Source organism: Miniopterus schreibersii (genome assembly GCF_964146895.1).
Source record: "Miniopterus schreibersii genome assembly, chromosome: 6".
Taxonomy (NCBI): domain Eukaryota; kingdom Metazoa; phylum Chordata; class Mammalia; order Chiroptera; family Miniopteridae; genus Miniopterus; species Miniopterus schreibersii.
In genome coordinates this window covers 20,772,212-20,786,426 of record NC_138107.1, presented here as the reverse complement: position 1 = coordinate 20,786,426, position 14,215 = coordinate 20,772,212, and the positions used below count along the sequence as shown (strand labels likewise).

Below are 14,215 nucleotides of genomic sequence, written 5' to 3'. Positions count from 1 at the left end.
GCCATTCTGAAAATTATTGCTTTCTCCTTGAACATAGAAAAACTAAGGATAAACATTTCTGTGGGCAATTGAAGTTCCCAATACACTGTCCATTGACAGATAACCCCCAAATTGGAGGACTCCATGGAAATCAATGCCTGAAATTGTCCCTTTGTTCCCCAAATGTTGTATTTCAGTACTTTTCTGGTTGTGGGAATTCTAACTGAAATTTATTCATTTCTAATGTCAATTTGAGTTGCATCTCTTTTTAAAATGCTCCCCTCTTCCCATCTCAATGTCAGGTGCAACAGTCATTAGTTATCAAAGTAATCTGTCCCTAGCTGAAAGATAGCTGAAAAGAGGAAACAGGGCAGTGGTTAGAGCCCCCCCTCCCCGCCCCACTGTCTGGTTCCCACGTCTTGCTCTGCCACTGAGTTACCAGCTGACTTGGGACAGGGGACTTGGTTCACTGAGTTATTGCCTGTGTGCTGAAGGAGAGCAGGCAAGGGACCTAGAGCTGGTGCTGGGAGCACTGGACTGGGAGAAAGAGGCCCCTGTCCTCACTCCAACCCACCAAATCCTTCTTAACTGCAGCAAGTTTTTGAGCTTTCTTTTCTTTGTCTCTAAAATTAGGGGAGAGAACATATGATCTTTAAGGTCGTTTCTAATACTCAGAATCTTAATTCCACTCACTCTGGTACTTAGTGTATTTGATACATGGAATTGATCATTTAAAAAAAGTTTATTAAATTGATTTGAGAGAGAAGGAGATAGAGAAACATCAGTTTGTTGTTCCACTTATTTATGCATTCATTGGTTGACTCTTGTATGTGCCCTGACCGGGGATTGAACCCACAACTGTGGTGTATTGGGATGATGCTCTGACCAACTGAGCTATCCAGCCAGGGCATGGAGTCAGTCATTTTTAACACCCTGCTCCTCTAGATGAAAATAAAATCCCCCAAAATCATCACGACACATGATATTATGGCTTTTTGCACTCAGTTTCACTGTTTTAAAATGTAAATACAATAGAAGTTATAAGTGGTCACTAGAATGACAGAATTAAAGTAACAAGTTCTGGTTCTTCATCTTTAAAATCACTGTGCTATCACTCCTTCACATTTTGGGTTCAAATGCAAGCAAGATTTTGTAGGACCTTATGGAGCCATGACTATGCTGAGAATAAGCTCTGACAGTTCCAACTGGACATGAATTTGCTCAAACATGTGCATCTGAGACCACATATATATGAACTCTATATATGAGTTCCTAGGATTAACTCGTATGTAGAATACTGTAATGTTTATTAAAAAATAAATGGTAAAAATGTGCTAAGCTAAACCTTCCATGTATATTAAGGTTCAACAGTAACTACCACTGGTTAGCACTTAGACCAAATGATTTGAGGGCTGGGAAAGTGTTTTTATCACTAACATAGTTTAGAATTGTTATGATGATAAAAAAGCAGACCAATATTTTGTCAGTTTTATCATTTAAAAATACCTTTCACTCAGCTTATATAACTGTAGTACATTTACCAAAACATAGAAATTAACATAGATACAAGCTATTAACCAAACTACAGACTTTATTTGGAGTTTAGCAGTATTTCCACTATTGTCCTTTTTCCGCTCCAGGGTTCAATCCAAGATACCACATTGCCTTTAGAGGTTTATCATTGTCTTAACATTCTTTACAGATCACACAAGCCCTTGGTACGTGCCCCCAAAACTGCCACCCCCACCACCCTGCCCTTCGAACACAACTGATTCCACTAAATGCTGTGGTACCAGGGGCACGGAGATCTGATGGCTGTGAAGTTTCATCCTTTGGCAAAAGATGCTGTTGAGCCTGACATAATATCTTGGATTGCCAGAGCATGAACACCCCACTTTGTCAAACTGGGGATCCTTCAGTCAGACACTCCAACAGTGACTGTTGGGTCTGTGACATTTGTAAGGCTCAAGGGCCTAGTGTATAGAAACCAGAAAGCAAGACTTGTGTTGGGGCAAAAGTGCTGTGTGTCCCGTGGCAAAAAAGCAGAAGTATAGATTAAAAAGCCTTGAGAAAAGCACAGTGCAGATGCTTCTGGATGCCTGCTCCATACCAATTCTCCTCTTTTTTCTTGCCATCGGAATTTTTCTAAATTAATAATATTTATTGGTCTCTACTATATTCCAGGTGCTGTTCTAGGCACTGTTGATAGAAACAAAACAAAGATCCCTGCATTTGGAGCATTAGTTCTAGCAGGATAGAGCTGAACAAGGTTTCATCACAAGGTGTGTTGAACATGGGTGTGGGAGCTTTTATGCACAAGGACAAGTTCACATTTAAGCCTACTGTGTGCTTCCAGCAGCCGCCTTTGAAACTTGTTGCAGATATTAATTAAATACATTTCCTATGAGAGTTCTTACAGCAATTGTGCCATTGGAATTTTTATTTTGGTCAGGAGTAGCTAGGATCTCCAAAAAAGGCTGAAACTCTCCAGTGCCTCTGAGGTTGCTTTCCAGGTAAAGTTAATCCAATCACCAATTCCACCCACCTTGACAATAACTGGTTTAGGAATGATCATGTGGTGTCATTCTGGCCAATGAAACATGAGGGGATTCCAGGATTTCTGGGAAAGTTTTCTTCACACTTCAAAATGTTCCTCTTTCTCTTGTCTGAATTTTGTGTATTGAATGAAGGATAGAATGCCTGGAGCTGCTGCAGCCATTTTGTAACCTTGAGGGACAAGCCTGAGACAAAAACAAACACAGAGCGGTGAAGTGGAAGGATATTAAGACACTAGTCTCCGATGAATCACTTATCTCTGGGAATGAACTAACTCAGGACATCCTGTTATGTGAGAAAATGTATTTTCTACTTTGGGGGGATATTGGTCACATTTATGCCAACCAAAGCACAGCATCTCTTATTCAGTCATTCATTCAACCAACACTTGAAAACACACTATGTGAGACACTTGGTGCTGTTGGAATGTGAGAGTGAGTAGCTGGGTCCCTCCCTGAAGGGTCACGCCATCCAAAAGAGAGGTAAAATTCACAGACAAACTCTGATTGCAGGAGAGCCTGCAGCTACCTGAGAGGTGTGCCCAAGGTGCTGTGTGCACGCCTCCAGCCTAATGCCTCGAAGACAGCTTTGCAAATGAAGAGGCACCTGCTCCTTCTCTTGAAGGATGGTTACCTTTCAAGCAAAGGGATATGGGAGCCCTGTGCTGACCTGCTGGTCTGAGTCCTGGTTCAGCACCCACTAATTATGTGGCCCTTGGCCATTCCTGTGTCTCAGAACAGCTACAAGAAGGGGTTGGTAATAACTGTCTTGCCTCCCTCACATGGCAACCATAAAGCGCAAAATAAACGTGAGAGGTTATTATCTCTTCCACCTCTAGACATAACTATGTACTCACCCATTCCTAGGTCCCTGGCCCAGCCTCTGAGTAGTTTTCCAATTCCTTCTTCCTGTTGCTGGAGCCACCCTCTAGTCTCCTCCTTAGTTTCACCAACCATCTCCTATATTTCTAGTATTTTCAGTATTTCAAATCCTCCCCTCTCTCTCCTGAGTGTTTCTTCTCTGTCTCCAAGCATGCTTCAAACTCAAAAAATAAATATAATTTAAAGATCCTTCCTTGGATCCTCTATATCCCCCAAACATCATCCACTTCCCTTTTTCTCACCAAATTTCTTAAAAGAATAGGCTGCTTTTCCTCCTCCTTTCCTCACCTTCTACCCACTGTGAGGCCGATTCTGGTGAACAAGCTGGCAGCTTTCCCCTCCCCCTGTTCTCCCCCCAGGCTCTTTACCTTTACCTTCTTCTCTCCTAAGCTTCAAGGGCCCTCCTTTTGCCTCTATATATTGTTTACTGAGCCCATTTCTTCTACCACTCACTTATTCTACTTCTGTGACTTTCTAAATAATTTTTTTTAATAATAATAAAAAAAGAGTGGGCTCTGAAAGGCCGTGATGTCTGTATCTGGAGGCTTCGTCTTTGTCTCATCCTGCCTGATTTAACCTGCCCCTGTGAAGTGCCTGTGTCATGGTTCCCTCCACCCCACCCCACCCTTCCCTTTTCCTCCTCCCCCTTCTCAGTGTTGGGGTTCCCTAGGATTATGCTAACCTAGGGTTTTTTGCTCACTTAGCACACTCTCCAGGGAACACTTACGTAAGCTCATGGCTTCAACAGTCCCATTGTAGATGAAGCACAAATACCTTTCATTCTGGTTTTCCCCCTCTAAATCCAACCCAGGAGTTGGGAAACTGACTTGTCCAAGTGCTGATTAGGATGTCCTGTGACTCTTCAAGCCCAGTTAGTTCAAAGCTGAGGTCAACTTCTCCCTTATGCCTACTCTCTCTCTGTTGTTTCAGTTTTGTTTTTTTTTTGTTTAATGGTCACACCATCATTTATATCATGCTGGCCTAAAATGTTGGCTCCTCCAACTCCCATACTTATTATAGTAAAGCACTCACCAAATCCAATGAATTAACCGTTGAAATGGCTCTGAAATAATTCATCTCCCTTTGATGCTTATAGAACTATTCTTTGTGGTGTTATTTATTTATTTATTTACTTATTTATACTAGACTGTAATAGTAGTTTCTCAAGTGGTGTTCTCGACACCACTCTGTTTAAATCAAAATAATCTTTCATATTCCTGATAGTTCTCTCTCCAAAGACAGGCTTGGTCATGCTTAAAATCTTCCCATCCCTTCCTATTGTTGGCAGAACACAGTCACAATTTAAAAAAAATTTTTTTTCAGCTTCAGTTATAATTAACAAATAAAAGTGTAAGATATTTAAAATACACAATGTGATGACTTGATATACATATACATTGAAAGTCACAATTCTGTATCATAATGCTCAAAATCCATTACAATCCTTAACTCTTCATAATTCATCTCCAGCCCTTTTTTGCATTTTGTCAGTAAAATTCCTCTAGATAAAGCTCCAGCCCAAATATCTTTTCCCCTGTACCCCAGACAGAATTAAGTTACCTTTCCTTTGCATTTATAGATTATATATTTCAAACTGTTCTTAGATTCACCATCATCACACTGAATTGTTATGATGTCTCTGTTTCTTCTAAAAAATTATAAGCTCCAGCAGGGTTATTAATTACCCTGTGCAGCATAACAAATGAAAACAGGATTTAGTGACTTAAAACAGCAAACGTTTATTATTTCACCATTGCTGTGTGTCAGGAATTTGGGAGTGGCTTACCTGGCTAGTTCTGACTCAGGGTTTCTCATGACCTTGCAATCAAGAGATCAGCTGGGTCTGCAGTCATCTGAAGACTTGACTGCAGCTGGAGGATCGGCTTCCAAGATAGCTCTCACAAGCCTGGCAATTTAGTGCTGGTTGTTGGCAGGAGGTCCTGGTTCCATGCTATGAGGACTTCTCCATAAAGCTGCTTGAGTATCCTTACAACATGGCAGCTGGCTTCCCCAGAGCAACTGATCCAATACGAGAGGAAGGAGAAAACCAAAGTGCCTTTTATGACCTAGTCTTGGAAATTGCACCATCACTTATCCCATATTCTATCTGTTAGCAGCAAGCTACTAAGTCCAGCTCATATTCAAGGGGGAGAGGGAGTTAATCACCACCTCTTGAAGGGGGTAGTATCAAACAACTTGAGGTCATGTTTTAAAACCATCACGAGTTGTCTCATTTTTCTGTTTCCAGCAACTAGCACAATGTCTGGTACTTAGTAGGTGCTCAGTAAATGTTTCTATTGAGATGATGTGTTAAAGGGGGAGGTGTCGGAGTGTGGGTCAGGTGAAGAATGGTGGAGGTGGGAGTTGGCAGGAGATATTCTGAGGGAAGAATTCATAGGCTCCGTCACTGATTAGATGAGAGGGGTTGAGGAGAGATCCATTTTGGGTTGAAGATAGTTTTGAAACTAGGACTTAAGAGATGGCTGTGATGGCTAAAGTAGGCATTTAATACTTCCTCCAGGGAGTTTTGAGGTAGTGAAATATCAAACCATGCATCTGTGAACCCTATGTCTAATTATTCAATTATATTTGAAAGGGCCCAGGGCTGACAGTCAATAGTATGAGCACAGACTAAGCCATTCCCTTTACTTTGGGTTTCTCATTTATAAATATGGAGGTTTAATACCTAACTATCTTCCAGGACTTTCAGCTTAAACTCTTAATGTTAAGAGGTTGAAAACATCCCACCTTTTGCAAGAAATTCCCAACACCACATCCTTTACAAATGGTCATGGGGAAACTAACACTAGGTAACTATAAGGTTGAATTGTGTAAAATGCTGGTATTCTAGTTTTGATCTATAATGAAATCAGTTTCATAGGGTTCAACCTAAGAGATGTAGCTGCAGTTTGAAGATTTGAATACTGAGGAATAGAGTAGAGAAATAAAATGGAGTCACAATAGTCAAGCTGCTAAGTTACTAAAATGAAGTAGGTTGAGGTATGAGAAAAGGACTTTACTCTTGTTTTAACTAGTCTGGGAACTTAAACTTTTGATGGTTCCAGTCCTGCATCAATGCCTGGATATACATGAAACCTGCAGATAACCCTCTGATTAAACCATGGAGGACTAAGGAAAGAATATTCACATACCAGATCACATGACATCCATTATCCAGGCCACCCATCATCTAGAGCAGTGATTTTCAACTGGTGTGCCGAAGAAATTTTAAACATGCAATACCTGACTATTTTGTCAGGGGCACTGAGCTCTTTTCCCTTAGATTGTCAAATAAAAAAAATGACAACAAGGGTTGCCTGCTTGATTCCCCATCAGGGCACATACCTAGGCTTGATCCCCCGGTGGGGGGAATGCAGGAGGCAGCCAATTAATGTTTTGCTCTCACATCAGTGTTTCTTTTTCTCTCTCCATCTCCCTTCCTTTCTCTCTAAAAATCAATTTTAAAAATCTTTTAGCCAACACAATAGCCAACCAGTGTAATCAAAATTCTTGTCAGATTGGCAAAAAATATATTTTTTGGTGTGCCACAGAATTTTAGTAATTAGTTTATGTGTGCCATGAGATGAAAAAGTTTGGAAATCGCCGATCTAGAGGATTACCATCTCAGACCATTCCAGAGGCTAAGAATGCAGGACTGATTCTTCTCAAGAATGAAACCCTCAGCTTTTCTTTCCACTTTGGGAATACTCTGGGTATTGCCCAATTGTGTGTCTGGTTTGCAAGCCTGAAGATCCTTGAATAAATCTTTATCATTTATTTCTTGCCAAAGCCTCGGGATTCATTTAAGTTCAGTTGACAACCCCTTTTCACAGACGGAAAATTGAGGTGCTCCAGAGTTCTCGCTCGTTCTATTTCTGATAATATCTAAGGTCCAACTTTAAGAAAGGTCGGCCTTCAAGTTAAAAGAGGTTTTACTCCAACACAGGCATCATCTCCCATTCCTTTAAAGGGACTGAAGATCAAAAACAGTATGCTAAATGCTGAAGAGCCAAGATACTTAAGATGTAAGATTTATCTAGGAACCCCAGATAAGTCCAGTCTCGATCACATTTCATACTATGCCATTTTTAAGAAATTGTACTTACTTAGAAGTGAGATAACGATAGACTTAATAAAAGAATGAATACGAATTTAATAGTTCTTTGTTCGTTTTGTATTTCTGTACATCTAAAAAGTGATTAGTTGACTCCCTTACTGGTGGGAGTCCATCCAATATTCGCCAATATAAATTCATTTATTAAAAATACTTTTTGTGCTTTCCTCGAGTACTTTTTAAAAGTATTAAATAGAAACTGTCGGTGAAGAAGCTCTTCAGGCTTTATTCTTCCACTTCTTCAGATCAATTCATATTGAAGGTATACTTGGGGTAAGACGTGTAAAACTAAGTTACAAAAGCGCAAGGGTCTCCCAAGCCACAGCGAAACTTCACCGGCCCAGCCACTCCGTTTGGAACCAAGGCTGCCCCGGGGCAGGGTCTTTCTCTGGCCGTTTGCTGCATAATCCCAGCAATATGCACCCCGCCCGGCCCACCGCAAGCTCTCCATAAATACTCGATCAGCCGTGCGTTCATTTATCTCGCGTGCAGGGCGCTATGGCCCCGAGAAGGCCGGCGCGCAGCTCCCCGCCTCCCGCTGAAGCCGCGCGGCTCTCAGCGCCCGGGGCAGAGCCCGCAGCCCGGGAGTATCCGGCCGCCCGCGCGCGGCCTCCCGGGCCCTTCCTTCCCTTCCCTTCCCTGCCCGCGGAGGAAGGAGCGGGCGCGGGCAAGGGAAGCGCGGGCCCACTTCCTGTCCGGGCGGGACGCGGCCCGGCGACGCGTCCGGGCCCCCGCGGCCTGCTCCGGCCGAGCCGCCGCGCCGAGGATGCGGCGGGCGCTGCGCGAGCGCGCGGCGAGGGTGACCCCGGGCGCGGCGGCCCCGGGCCGAGGGGAGCCCGGGCCTCGCTCGCCGGCCCCGCCCCCGGCGTCCGCGGCCGAGAGGGGGTTACAGGCGCCGGGGGCGGGGCCGCGAGGATCCGGGCGCGGCGAGGGCGGCCGCGGGTGGGGAGGGGGCTCCGGCCGGGGGCGGTTCCGGGCGGCGGGGGCGGGGGCGGGCGGAGGAAGGGGGCGGGCCCCAGAAGTTGTTGGGAGCTAGGCCGGCTGGCGGGAGGGCGGACGGGCTGCGGGCCGGCGGGCGGACCGGGCCGGGGGTGGACAAGTTTGCGCGGCGGCTCGTGAGCGCTGGGTGCGGGCCCCGCCGGCCGCGGCGCGCCCGCTGCCATGGCTTTCCGCAGGAGGACGAAAAGTTACCCGCTCTTCAGCCAGGAGTTCGTCATCCACAACCACGCGGACATCGGCTTCTGCCTGGTGCTCTGCGTCCTCATAGGGCTTATGTTCGAGGTGAGCGAGACCGGGGAGGGGGTGCCCCTTCCCGTGCGCCGCCCGGCGGACCCCTGCAGGTCCCCGGGGTCCTCGTCAGAGCTGGGGCGCCGGGCTGCCAGCACGTTGTCTGCACCCCCGGCTTTGTACACCGTACCCCGCTTGGTCTCCGAGTCAGCCCAGACCCCCCCTCCCCCAGCTCCGCGCCTCGCCAGCCGTGCCCTGCTCGGCCGCCCCCTTAGGCGCCCACCATATCCTGCAGCGCTCTCTGCAGCCCTGAATCCTAAGCCTGGCCTCGAACCAACCGCAGTGCTGCCACCCTGGCCCAAACAGTGGGGTTTCCTTTCTGGTGTCCGGGAGCCAAGCCCGGAGACTCCCAGACCCGGAGGCATTGCACAACTAACTCCCTCTCCCAAGCAGCGCCTGCCAGCTCTTCTGGGCTTTTCCAGTGGGAGGGACCCCGACCCTTTTCACCTCCCACCTGGTTTTCTGGGTCTTTTGCATCTTCACGTGTGGCGGTGGCCTCATCCCGGCAGTGCCCATGTGCTGTCCTCCTGCCCACCTTCCCCCTTTTTTTGCCCTTGCCTAAATGGCCAATTATCATATACTCATTATCACTCTGGATTATTCCCTCAGCTCCATCTGTGGGGAACCCAGAGCTTCTCCCTGTTACGGGGCCGAGGAGAGGGACGGGATACCCGGTGCTTTTAGGGGCAAGGTGATTCTCTCATAGCTGTGGGAGTAGGGGGGAGAGGATGGGGTCCTACCACTGCCCCCCCCCCCACTCCACCGAAGCAAGGCGCTGGTACAAGCCTCACAGCAGAGCAGGGACTTGTAGTAAGCCCCACCGGGTCAGGATCCAGGGGGTCTGGTGGGAAGGATTCTCTCCACCTAAGAGAACGAGAAAAACGTGATATTCGAAAGTGAGGAGAACTGGAGGAAAGTGAGCATGCTGTGATATATCTTGTCACTATCTAGTGACACTCCCCTCACTCTCACTGTGGTCTCCAGTGAGGCAGCGCCTTGTCCTTCGTTCTGGGTAAGGTTGCTTATCTGCATTCTCAGGAAAGGGTTAGGAAGCTGTAACCATTTGTAAACTGCCTTGGAGATGGAGGATTCCTAGCAGGGCTAATTTCTCCCTGGGTCTCCCTGTCTCCTCCTCTCCCCTCTAAGTTGACAAGGGTCCTGATTGGCCAGTGAGGCTGCCCTCAAGCTGGGGACATTCTTATTGTGGCTGAGTCAGGATTAGATGTGTGAATGTGCCCGTGGAGGGTCTGTAGGAAATAAACCTGAGACTAGGGTTGGGATCTGCACACCGGCTTTTGGTAAAGCTCCTTTACTTCAATCCCTCCCTCCCCCACGCCCATAGCTCTCATGGTTTATTGGAAAGGGCTGTATCTACTAGGGTCGTCCCTGTGTCCCAGTCCCTGCTTTTTCTCTAAACTGACTAAAAACTGATTGTGGCCTCAGTTTCCCCATCTTAAAAGAGGTTAGTCAAACCTCTCTTCCTCATGGGGTTATTGTAAGGTTTAACTGAGATCATGCAAGCAACAAAAGCCATAGGGGATTCTACAAATGTGAAAACAAGTCGCTTGCTCCCCAAAGCCCTGTTATTATTTATCATAATAATAGCTTAACGAAATAAGAGAGAATTTATTTTGTCCAGCCAATACCCCCTGTCCTATTTGTATCTGTTTGCTGTCCTCCATTCTAAGAGGCCTCCCAGTGCCGTGTCAACAGTCTTGAAGGGTGTGGTTGGAAAGACACACGTGACAGCTGTAGACCTCAGAGCAGCACGCTCTGCAGCTGGCGAAGTCTCCTCATTACCCCCTTGCCTGTGTTTCTGGCATTTGTTAAGGTCCGTGGCTCTACCTGCTTTATCTTAGCTCAGAAAGAGCTGCCTGGTGTTGGAGCTTGGTACCTCCTGCTGTCCCTGCCCTCTAGTTTTGGAAAGTCCTGTGCATTAAACCTGGCACTCTGGGAGTTGAAAAGTGCTAGGAACCCTTACTCCCGGTACCTGACAGAAGAGAAAAAACAACAAAAAAACTCCCCTCCTCCCGCTCTTGGGATTGTACTGGGGAGTGTGGAAAGGACCTTGGCTTCGTACCATGCTCACCCTGTAGTACCTTAGACCTACACCTCTGGGCCCAGAGGGCAGGAGTCTCCTTCTCTGGAAGGAGCATAGAAGGTGCATTGTGGGATTGCTGGTGTGTGCTGGTCTGGGAGAAGGAGGGCTGTGCTGAACCCCCCTTATGGAGGATGCGTGTTCTGCTGTGCCAGGGACATGGTAGTAGATCCTCATTGTCTATACCCACCAACTGCGGGAACTCAGATATTTGGCACTCTGCTCTCCCTACCAGATGAGAGCAGAAACAGCTCAGTTACTTTCAGGGACCTCAGAGAAACACATGTGGGCATCTTCACATTTGGAACAAAGCCGGGGGTGGTACGTCATAACCCATCACAGGACTTACTAGATGGCACTTAGGGTCTTCTGGGCTCTCCCCTGGAGGTGTGGTGTGTGTGTGTCTGTATGTAGGGATGCATATGGGAGGAGGTGGCGTAAGTCCAGCATGTGACGTTCTTTCCTAGGAGTGAGGACAGAAGGAGGTGGAAAGGGATGGGGGAGACAAGGAGAGAGGACAGCAGGCTCTTTGGGTTGCTAACTTGGGCATGGCCAGGATTCCTTCATCCAGGAGCTGAGTCAAGAAAACTCATTTATAATTTTTCCCACAAAGAGTCAGTCTACTGGCCACTCCTCCTCCTGGGGTCCCCTGCCCAGTCCTGCCAGTGAGCTGGGCCCCTCTCCCCACCCCAGGCAGCCCCAGCCCATGTATCCTAACTGATCTCCATCTTATTCCTGCCTTGCTCCTTCCCCAGCTCACTAGTCAGCTCCCCATCATTCAGAGGGGCTTTCATTCCCCCCTTAGGACTCCAGGACTTCAGTTCTGTCCCCTGGGAGATGATGACTCCAAATTCCTTCCCTTTTGGGAACTTACATGAAAGGGTGACTCTCCTTCCTCCTTTGATTTAGTTTTGGGTCATCCTAAGATTCCTCCCATTTCCAAGGCAGGGGGCAGGTTCTTTCCCCAGAATTCAGGTTTTCTTTCTGTCCTGCAGGCTGTTTGGAATAGAGCTGTTCTGTGCAGCCACAGCACTTGGCTAAAAAATGTCAGGAATGTGGAGCTTTATTTCCCCCCTCCTTCCCTTCCAGCTTTCTCTTTCTTAACTCTGCTTTCCCGAGAGGTGGTGCAAGGGGAGTTTTCTACTGGACAGTTTGGGCCTTCAGCCCTGTCTTAGAGGGAGTCCGGCCTGATAGCCCTTCACTGTGTGGGAGGCCAGTTTGAGTGTGTATGGTGTGTATGTCAGATTTAAAAGCAGTGTCTCCCCCCACCCCCTTTCCCTTCACTTTCCAGTGTCCCTTTCTGTGCCACGTTTCACACTGAAGTAGGCAGGGAAAGGGGGAAAACTCTCATCAGTGAACAGAGAATGAGAAAAAGGGGGTGCATGGAACAGAGAAAACAACTTATACGTTACCTCAAAAATGTCCTTTCGAGACCAACACGTTGTTTGTTTATTTTAAAGCTTATTTGCAGGCTCTGCTGGCTCTGCAGCAAGGAAACGTTTCTAAAATTCTGGGCCGGTCATTTGTTTGGTCTGTGATGACTTAAGGGTTTGGGACTGAGAGGAATTTTTTGGGTAGTGGCTGGGGTTTTTGTTTTGGAGCCAGGTGTGGTAGAGCTGCCTTTCTCCAGGAACCTTCTCCCCTGTACCAGACTGACTTGTGGGATGATGTGTTTGCAGCGTGTACAGTGGGAGCCCATTGCGTCACGCCTTTTAGCACGTGGGATCTGTGGCACCGGTTCACATCCTCCCAGACATGCCTCTGGGCTTCATAACCCGAAGTGAGGCTGCCGGTCCTGTCTCTTAATGTTCGTGTTACAAAACAGTCCCGCTTATATTGTGTTAATTCGAAAAGGAATGTAAGTGGCACAGACGTGGACATATGTTGCCTTTCTTTCACTAACTTCTGATGAGCTTTTAAAGACGTTCCTTTGCCAGCTTTTATGGTTCCTGGCTTTATGCATCTTCCTCTCGAGCCTCTGACATAGTCCATCAGTAATGTTCTAGAGAAATTAGTCAGGGGAAACCGGGAAGGGTCACTGATTCTCTTGGGTGCCCTTGTTCTGTGGTTAGATTGCTACACGCGTCACTCAGAGATCTGAGCAACAGAGCAGAACTTTGGAACTAGTTTCTCTCCTGGTCAACCCTCAAGTGTCACCCTATCCTATGGGATATAAGGCACATTGGTTATCCCTGTTTCTTCCCTAGGTAGAATGTACCATCAGAAAGGTGGCATTGACTAATTAGTAAGTTTGTGACCCTAAGCTCTCCTGTGCTAGCCTTCTGCTTTCCGAAGGGTGCGGTTGTTATACACTGGGTCCCTCTTTTCCCCAGCGGGCCTGTGGTTTGACTGCTCCACATCTGTTTTCTCTGCCATCCGTCTTATTAGAACTCGGGCTGTGGATGCTGGAGGGCCTTAGTGTGGCCACTGTCAGCTGTGTGGAGGAAAAACCATGAGGAGGCTGCCTCGCAAGCTAAATAAGGGCCACTTTTCTCTTGCTCTCTCTGTTGTCTGAACCCTCACTTGCTCGTTTCTCGGGGGCACTGTCCAGACGGGTCGCAACAGAGTGCCTCAGTCCTGTTTGTAGAGGAACGTGTGTTGCTATGGTGAAAACTTCACTCTGGCAGGCATGAGCTCCCTTTTGATCTGCTTCGTCATGGGCAAGGGGCCCCAGAAATCACTCTGTGGCAAAGCTGATGCACCTCCCATTCCCACCCTGATAAATGAAGCCAGAGGGTTGATAAGACTGGATTAGAGTTTCCAAACTACAGAAGTGCTTTCTAATCAGCGAGCACACTATTAGCAGGCTTTGGTGGGAAACTTTCCTGATGTTATCTCTCAACCTTTTTATCCAGCGCTGTGTATCTGGTATCCATTGGTACCTAATGGTTAAAGAAAGGAAAAGAAAACAGTAAAACTACTAACGTGGCTCCTGACACAGCTTCTTATTTCACAAGCAGACCTTTATTTTTCATACAGTCTAATGCTTTGCCTTGATTTACCTCTGCTGTCTCAAATGTCCCCCATAGAAGAGAACCAAACCTAACTTAGTCACAGCTGGTTAATGTTGCGAGTTAACTGTGTGGTTTAAAGAGCTTTGCAAGAGGCTCTTCTGGGCAGTGAAGGTTCACACAGCTTCCTTTGATTTTCAGCAGAGGAAATGTAGCCAGGTTGTGAGTGGGGGGTTCTGAGTCCTCTAGAGCCCCCCGGTGAGTCTGTGGGAGCCCAGGGTTAGGTGAGGCGCCGTTGTGTGGCTCTCCACCCAAGCCACGTTGCCTCCTGACAGCTTCCCTCATTTGT

General features: G+C 47.1%; 1 protein-coding gene and 1 long non-coding RNA gene across 2 annotated transcripts in view; one reads left to right on the top strand and one right to left on the bottom strand.

Moving 5' to 3' along the window:
- Positions 1-1,497: 1,497 nt before the first annotated feature.
- On the bottom strand, positions 1,498-8,271 carry LOC308559009. Its single transcript, XR_013999083.1, has 3 exons — positions 7,633-8,271; positions 5,203-5,435; positions 1,498-2,720 (listed from the first exon to the last, which is right to left on the bottom strand). It is a non-coding gene; the product is annotated as an uncharacterized lncRNA (long non-coding RNA).
- Positions 8,272-8,557: 286 nt separating this feature from the next.
- TRAM2 (translocation associated membrane protein 2) overlaps positions 8,558-14,215 on the top strand; it is a 69,332-nt gene continuing 63,674 nt past the window's right edge. Inside the window, exon 1 of the mRNA XM_081140854.1 lies at positions 8,558-8,811. Within this exon, the coding sequence (XP_080996980.1) occupies positions 8,692-8,811 (120 nt within the window). The 5' untranslated portion in view covers positions 8,558-8,691. The remainder of the gene's footprint in view (positions 8,812-14,215) is intronic.